We start from the raw sequence: 8,152 nt of genomic DNA, 5'->3' as shown, positions 1-8,152 counted from the left end.
AGGCTGATGTGTCACCACTTCAGTCCTTGGAGTGGGGGTCATGAGAATATTATGATTTTTATGATCTCTCTGTCTCCTGCGTTCAAAGAGCTGCTGTACCAATGGATCAGTTTTTGTGTTTTGATATGGGATTGAATTCATGGCCTTTGAGATCACAATTGCCAGTGGAGAAAACGTACAACTTGATAAGGAATGAACCCCGAATAAAAGATAAGGAAAGGGGAAGAAAGGGCTAGAGTTAACAAACAAGTGTCGCCAATAGCAAAAAAACAACCATGAATACACTACTACATTTTTCATTATTCTCAAGTGTTAGCTTTTGCCCTAAAGTTTAGACAACAAACACATAACATAGGTGGTGCAGTGCAAATATCGATAGCATTTCTTATGGAAAGTACACAAGAAACTCTCAAGTGCAGGTCCAATTTTGTTTGAGCTGCGCATGCAATTAATCTCTCCGATGCCAAAATGATTATGCAAGATCTCTGAGGCTTTTAGTCCGCTTATACATGTACATATGGGTCCGTTTGAATGGTATGTTTCTTTAGATTTTTGTCTAATATTTTATCTAATTTACTGTTTATCCCAAAAGTACTTTTCAAAAGCTCTCTTCCTTTTCTGCCTACCATTGCCTTCTCACCACCCACCACAGGCAACTACTTCAACCACCAATATCGAATTAATTTTTTTTTTTTTTGGGAAACTTATTGGGGTTTTGAAATGTTGTCACTGTAAATGGTTTAGAAACACTTTTTCTTGTGGTGAATACCTGTACATATTCTGATATTCAGCAATAGAAATGATTTTTTCTATACCAGAAAATTAACCCAATATTCTTTCCTTTGCATCTTGAGAATCACCCGTTCTTACCAGCATAAACCAACCAACCACCAAAGCATTAAAACTTGGTGGGGTGGGAGGTCAAGGATTCAAATCTTATCTCCTATCAATTCTCATATTAAGTAGTTCTGTTTGAAAAAAATTAGACGGGTGCTAGAAAAAAAAAATCAGCATAAACCACAAATCCAAAATTCGGCATATTGGGTCCTTCTAACACATGTCCTTGTTCCCTAATGAGACTAATGGGCTCGTTAGGGGTTCTTATTTTATGAGGCTTCGCTCTGGGTCGTACAAGGTTGCATGATCGGCTCACCAAAGTAATTCGCTGTAATGGGTAAGCGTTATGGCAGTGTCATAGATGATGGACCACTTGGAAGTTGAATTGAAGCCCAAGCTCTTGGAGATATAACTGCAATCTGGGGAGTTGGTGCTAATATATATATATATATATATATATATATATATATATATAACTTTTTAAGCGTACGACGACGGTGTTATGATTTTTTTTATATGAATAATTATAGATGTCTGTCTCATGTGTATGATTCAAATTTCAATTTTGAATTTGTATTATATGAAATTTTGAATTTATATTATATAATATAATCTAAACTTATTAGTTTAAAAAAATTATACACTAATAGTGTATAAAAAACTTACTCTAAAAAGAAAATAATGGAACCAAAATCCACCCTGAACTCGTAAATTGAATTATTGAATTACACCATTGTCTAGTGGTTAAAGTTTCAGCCTCACAATCTAATCTTATTTGTAATTTGTATTACAACTCTAGTCTAGTGTACTACAATTGTGAAATACATGTACTATTTAAAAGGGAAAAAAAAAAAAAAGGCAATAGATATTGAGAAACAGAATAACATATACATAAAGAAAAAACAAAATGACATCTATCCGATAATCATCTAGCTCAAACCTTGTCCAATAGTCTTTAGTCATTTGGAAAATAGCATGTTCTATCATCATAATATACATAACCCAAGAAAGAGAAAAAGAGAAACAAAATCAACTTGAGTTGAGGATGAGAGGAGATCTGACACCAACAACCAAAGTATACACCAGAAACATATAAAAGTATACACTTTCTCTCCTTTTCTCCCAAAACGCATACAAATTAACAGCGTTGTTGTAGCTAGAGACTGTTATATATATAATACAGCACTCTAATTGCAAGCAACTTCAGCTGCAAGCTTAGCTCTTAGGTCCTTTCTCAATATTTTGCCAGATGGAGCTTTAGGAATTTTATCCATGAAAAACACCCGATGGATTCGCTTATAAAAAATCACCTGCACAACATAAATAACAACGAACCCACCGCATAGTTAATCCTCAGACAAGCTTATTCTAAATATGTTGTGAAAATGAACTTTTTTTTAAAAAAAAAAAAAAAAAAAATTCCTAATAGGGGAAGAGTAGGATTTCGAGATAGAGAGATTAGAACTCAAACCCTCTACAATTAAGAGTTTTAATTTTAATCACTAGATCAAGATCTGTTCGACATTGTGAAAATGAACTTTCAAGTACGTGTTTGGAAATTGTTTTCCCATTTTATGAATTTAATTGAAATAGCATACAGCATTAAAAATGTGAGCTCATGTTTAAAAAGATAAATCCATTTTTTTTGTTGGAGGTTCCTCCTTTTTTTTTTTTTTTTGGTTTTGGTTTACCTGGTTTGAGATAAATTGTTTGATCTCATCCTCGGAAATTTTGGAACCATTTGCTCTGACCACAAAAGCAACAGGAACTTCTCCAGCTGCCTCATCTTTCATGCTGCAGTTACATTAATTAGCACTGAATTCAACAAAAAAAAAAACTGTACATACGATTACTAGATGGTGAAGAAGTCCGAGTAACTTACGAGACAACAGCTGCATCAGAAATACAAGGGTGAGAAATGAGCATGGCTTCCAGCTCTGCAGGTGCCACTTGAAACCCTTTATACTTGATTAATTCCTTCAATCGGTCCACTATGAAAATTTCATCATCATCATCAATGTACCCTATATCTCCTGTGTGCAACCATCCTTCTTTGTCGATTGTATTCTCAGTTGCCTCCGGATCATTAAGGTAACCTGATTACCAATCAGTGCTCATCAGATGTCAGCCAAATATTCTGTTTTTCTTTTTTGGTAACTCTACTCGTCATAATAGTTATTTAGTCAATCAAATATTCTGTGTCTTTGCAGTCCATTTTTTGTTCTCTTTTCTTTTTTTTCTTTTTTTTCCGGTGGGTTTTGGATTTCTGAATTTAGTATTGGGCATCATCTACCTTTCATGATCTGATCGCCTCTGATGCAAATTTCTCCAGCTTGATTGCGGGGTAGAGAGAGATTAGTTTCGGGATCTACAATTTTCATTTCAGCATTTCTCACAACTGTCCCGCAAGCACCTGATTTGACATCAAATGGCTCCTTCGCAAACGCTAAGCACATGGACAGCAGAGGTCCTGCCTCAGTCATGCCGTATCCCTGACCCAATAATATTATTGCCATCACAATTCAAGAACTCAAAAGAGCATGAAGACTTTCTACTCGAAACAATTAAACACACGTGTTACATGTCCAATAATTTTGTTAAACCAGTCATCTTTTGTCACTTTCATTTCTCGTACACCACAACATTTACTGGGATTGAAAGGACAAGAAAGAAAAAAAATCAAACATGGGGACAAGCAGAGATAGAAGTCAATATTATGAATTTTCTTGTTCTTGAGAAAAAGACGCGGTAGGTGAAGATTAACAAGGACCATGAAATATAAACCCGAGAAGTGACTTGCCACTGACCGCACCAAAGGGAAGAAGGCGACGTTCCTTCACGAAGAGGATGGGGTTAAAACTTAAAAGAAGGAACGGGTATACGTACAACCGATTGCCGTGGAATCAAGGAAGATGAAATGCTTTTGCTTACACGACAAAAAATAGATGGGACCAACAGAAAAAAATAATAATAATAGTGGAAAGTGCGTAATTTGGTTAGATTTTCCAGCTTGAAAGTATGCTTTACTGCAATCAATAGCGTGTCATAGATTGCCATAAAAACTTGTTATTGCTGATCTGCCGACTATTTATATATTTAGTATAGTATGTGAAACTCCTTGGAATTGCAAGCTCTATATATTGCAACATAACAACTTCAGATCACGTGACATCTTGTAGCAGTAATTTCGGAAGACAAACATTTAAGGTTGCTCTATAAATTCAATTATGTGAGAACTTTGAGGCCAATGAAAAAAAAAAAAGAAAAAAAGAAGCAAAATCTCCACTAGCAAGTTCCGCGATGATCGACTCGGACACCCATGTATCGACAAAAAAAAAAATAAAAATTCGGCGATGGTGGCAAATCTTTAATGCAATCACGCACTGAAGTAATGGCAATATGCATCTAGTAACGCCAAGAATGGCAGGAAGGGGATGACATCCGCTTGAAATTGGCCCCCCACTAACTATTCAACCGGACAAGGATTTTCTAGCCTAAGAATCCAAGAGAAGGCTTAGTGGATACAAGTCCTACACTGAGGCTCCATCTGGAATTGCGTTAATTTATAAAGAAGTACTTTTGATAAAAGTTCTTTTAAATTATCAAATATTGAATTTCTTAAATTACAAAAAATTAATTATCAAACATTTAATAGTACTTTTAGTGCTTAAAAACATTTTTTTTTCTTTTTTCAAATGCATCGCAACTACCAAAAGGACCCTAAATTTACCTTATTATATCGGTACCACTGTAAAGAAAGCCAGGCATGTTCTGTTTTATAATTGTTTCATCTTTCCAGGATACTTTTTCTGCCTTCCCATATTCTAATTTACTTAATGTTGCTACCTCTTCCGCCTTCCCATAATCTATTTTACTCCATATCTACCAATCTTTTTCCTGTCTTTTTCTTTTCTTGATTGATATGAATTCAAGTACTGATGAACTTGCTCCTACATAATTAATTCTTTTTGACTAGTAGTAGTAAATAAATATGGGACAAAATTGCTCAAGAATATTTTTACCTGTCCAAGCACTGCCTTTGGGAGCTTAGCTCGAACGGTGTCCTCGAGCTCCTTCCCCATGGGTGCCGCGCCGGACATCACCATTCTTATGGATGAAAGATCATACTTATCCACCACAGGACTTTTGGCAATTTCCAAAACAATTGGTGGCACAAATGGAGCAATTGTCACCTTATATTTTTGCACAAGCTCCATTAGTGCATTAATCTCAAACTTTTGCATGATCAAAATTGCCGCACCAACTCTTAGCCCACAAAGCAACACAGAATTGAGTGAATATATGTGGAACAAAGGCAAAACGCACAATATCACATCTTCCTTGTGAAAATAAAGATTGGGATTTTCTCCATCAACCTGCTGAGCAACACTTGTGACCAACCCTTTATGCGTCAGCATGACCCCTTTTGGTAGACCAGTGGTGCCTGATGAATAAGGCAGTGCAACGGCATCGTTTGGACTGATTTTCACGGCTGGAATGTCTTTTTCGTCAGCCGACGACAGCTCCGAAAAATGCAAACAACCCTCCGGAGGGGCATCAGTGCACATGATTTTGACATTATTTTCTTTAGCAAAGTCCATCACTTTCTCAACATAACAGGATTGTGTGATGATCAGCTTGGCTTTGGATGCTTTTGCTTGCTTTTCGATTTCAGCCGGCTTGTAAAATGGATTGGCAGTTGTACTCATGGCCCCCCGGTAGGATGCTCCGAGAAGTGCAAATGCAAATTCAGGTGAATTTTGGAGCAAGAGCATGATAACTTCACCTTGTTGGATGCCAATTTTGTCGAGGCCGGCAGCAACTTTACGTGCAATGAGTTCAACATCAGCATAGGTGTAGGTGTCCCCTGTGGTGCCATTGATCAGGCAAGGACGCTTGCAGAATTGGGGTATGTTTTCAAAGCAATATGAATGCAGTGGGAGGTGATTAGGGATGTATATATCAGGAAGTTTTGATCGGAAAACAAGTTCTTGTTGATCTTGCTTAGTCTCCATTTTGATTTTTGATGGAGCAGGGCAAGAAAAATGACTCAAGGAAAGGTGGCAAGAGGAAATTAATGACCAAGGAAAGGTGAACTTTTGGTTCTTGGTAGTTGTTTGAGAGCCTTTCCTGGTTGGTTTGGGGGTTGTGGATGGGAATAATATACCCACAAGGTGGAGTAGGTGATGGTAGGGGAAAGCTGCCAAAATTTAATTTGATTTGGATTAAGTTAAAATATGTTTTAAGTTGCACCTGCAGAGTAGGAAACCACAAATTTGAAAAGTATGTCCCTCTAGATGGACTTAATTGTTCAACCTAGAAAAGTTAAAAGAATGCATTTAGGGAAATAAATTCAGTTTGCACCACTTCTGGCAAGTTAAATCATCTCACTGTGTTAAAATTAGTCTTCTAATAAAGGGATTTGCAACCTGCGATGTTAGTGAAGTAACATTAAACTAATTTAAGCAAATTTTACTCCCTCATTAGAAGTCATAAATGTTGTGAATCTTCGACTTAATTTCAAAGCCTGAAATAAAACCAGAGAGGCACTCCACTAAGTACGAGCCTAGCCTTGCTATTTTGTACGTTGCGGAAATCAGATAAACATCCACCGCGGGTGTGTACGAAGTACAATAATGTCTTACTATTAATCGCTGTATTGACAAAAGCCAGTGGTTGGTGAAACGCGCCTATTCTCCATATCGACAAGAAATTATTTGCTTGAGGCCAAAACTTGAAAAGTATAATGCACCTGTCACGCCTTGAACAGGCCATGTAAATGTAGTAGGTGGCGGAATCAAACACATCACTTCTTTTTCCTTCCAAATGCGCTTTAATATATGGGATTTTGTTGTTGTATGGTGTGTGTGTTCTTTCTCCCCCCGATCAATTGGAATATTGCTCAACTTTGAACTTTCACAATCTTACCTAAATTTTTAAATATTTTAAAAGGAAATTAATTTCATGCTGTTATATAAGTTTGCCGTATTCAACTTAAAACATCCAGGTGCACTAAAAACTTGTTTTATTCCCAATATTTAGCAACAAATTGGTTGAATGATGCAATCTAAAGATCCAAGTGACAAATTGTCTATGCATTAGTCTTTGATTTGGGGAAAAAATTGACAACTTAGGCAACGGATTTGCCACATTAGAAACTAAAACGTGTGTCTTAAATTCTAGTTATGCAACGAAGTAAAACAAAAATAATTAAAAAAAAAAAAAGAATTGCCTTAGAAAATAATTAATGACTATTATTAGCACTTGCTGAGTCAATGAAAGCTCATTCTTTTCTTTACTAATAATATGAACAATAAGTTGGTACCCGAAATACCCTCGGAGGCTGGAGCCAGGGGTCCGGCCAAAGCGGACGGAGACCTAAAGATTCTAACGGTGAAGTAAACTAAAGAAGACCCGCTCTAATGGCCCACTTTACCATCTTTACCTACTACTGCAATCTCATCCATCCAATTAGGATCCACTTTTTTTTTTTTTTGGGTGTTGTGGAGATTGACGTCTTGTTGACATAAGACATACGCGATCACTCCCCAATTCTAATTTCTAAGTGAATTTGACTTGATCATTTGGCAATTGGCAAATCGCTTTTCTGTATGGAGATTCTTGCTTGAATTAGTGGGCATGCATTACAATTTCAAGGGTATATGCGTTTTTTTTTTTTTTTGCATACGAGGGGAGAGGCTGAGCCTCTTAAACAGCTGCTAGACGTGTGGTCGCAGCCCTAATAATATCCATTTCTAGCAACATCCTAAGCTCTGCAGGTGGGTCCATGATGAGCAGCAATCCTGACACCTGATTAATGCTCCATTTTGGAAGCCAATCTGCACATCTATCTCCTCTATTGGCCTCTCTCCATGCATGCTGATGATGACATTTGCAAGGACCCTGTTGCCATAATTTCTGATCTGCCAAACCATGTTGTGATAAGGGGACTCGCAACCTGCTGTTCTAATAAGCTCAAGGAAAGGGTATATGCGTTTTGATGTACGTGTAATGTGTAGCAAATCATGAGTAGGTAGTAGGTAGTACTTCTCTCTCTCTTTTTTTTTTTTTTTTTGTGTCAAAGGTCAACTTCTATATATAAGGTGGTACTTCTCTTTCGGGATCCCAAATAAGAGCATTACCCTTTTAGCTCTGTTTTCAGACTCGGACCGGACCGGCCGGTCGAACCGGTCGAACCGGAAACCGGCCAGGTAGCCGGTCCGAGTCACATTAGAAAACCGGAAATTTAAAATCCGGTCAAAGCCGGTCAAAAACCGGGTTTGACCGGGTTTGACCGGGAAAAAACCGGTTTTTC

General features: G+C 37.2%; 1 protein-coding gene across 1 annotated transcript; it reads right to left on the bottom strand.

Moving 5' to 3' along the window:
- Positions 1-1,767: 1,767 nt before the first annotated feature.
- LOC113695924 (4-coumarate--CoA ligase 2-like) lies at positions 1,768-5,994 on the bottom strand. The gene is made up of 5 exons (XM_027215146.2): positions 4,860-5,994; positions 3,131-3,329; positions 2,720-2,933; positions 2,529-2,631; positions 1,768-2,147 (listed from the first exon to the last, which is right to left on the bottom strand). Exons 1-5 carry the CDS (start codon positions 5,850-5,852, stop codon positions 2,025-2,027), a joined length of 1,632 nt encoding a protein of 543 aa, XP_027070947.1. The 5' UTR covers positions 5,853-5,994; the 3' UTR covers positions 1,768-2,024.
- Positions 5,995-8,152: the final 2,158 nt, after the last annotated feature.

Source organism: Coffea arabica, chromosome 6e (genome assembly GCF_036785885.1).
Source record: "Coffea arabica cultivar ET-39 chromosome 6e, Coffea Arabica ET-39 HiFi, whole genome shotgun sequence".
Classification (NCBI taxonomy): domain Eukaryota; kingdom Viridiplantae; phylum Streptophyta; class Magnoliopsida; order Gentianales; family Rubiaceae; genus Coffea; species Coffea arabica.
The sequence above is the reverse complement of the archived record's forward strand: the minus strand, read 5'-3'. Positions and strand labels throughout refer to the sequence as shown.

Coding starts and splice junctions, on each gene's coding strand:
- LOC113695924 (XM_027215146.2), bottom strand. CDS start 5,852: ATGGAGACTAAGCAAGATCAACAAGAACTTGTTTTCCGATCAAAACTT. Junction 2,934..3,130: donor AGGCGATCAGATCATGAAAG/GTAGATGATGCC, acceptor ATTGGTAATCAG/GTTACCTTAATGATCCGGAG. Junction 2,148..2,528: donor AACAATTTATCTCAAACCAG/GTAAACCAAAAC, acceptor TATGTTGTGCAG/GTGATTTTTTATAAGCGAAT.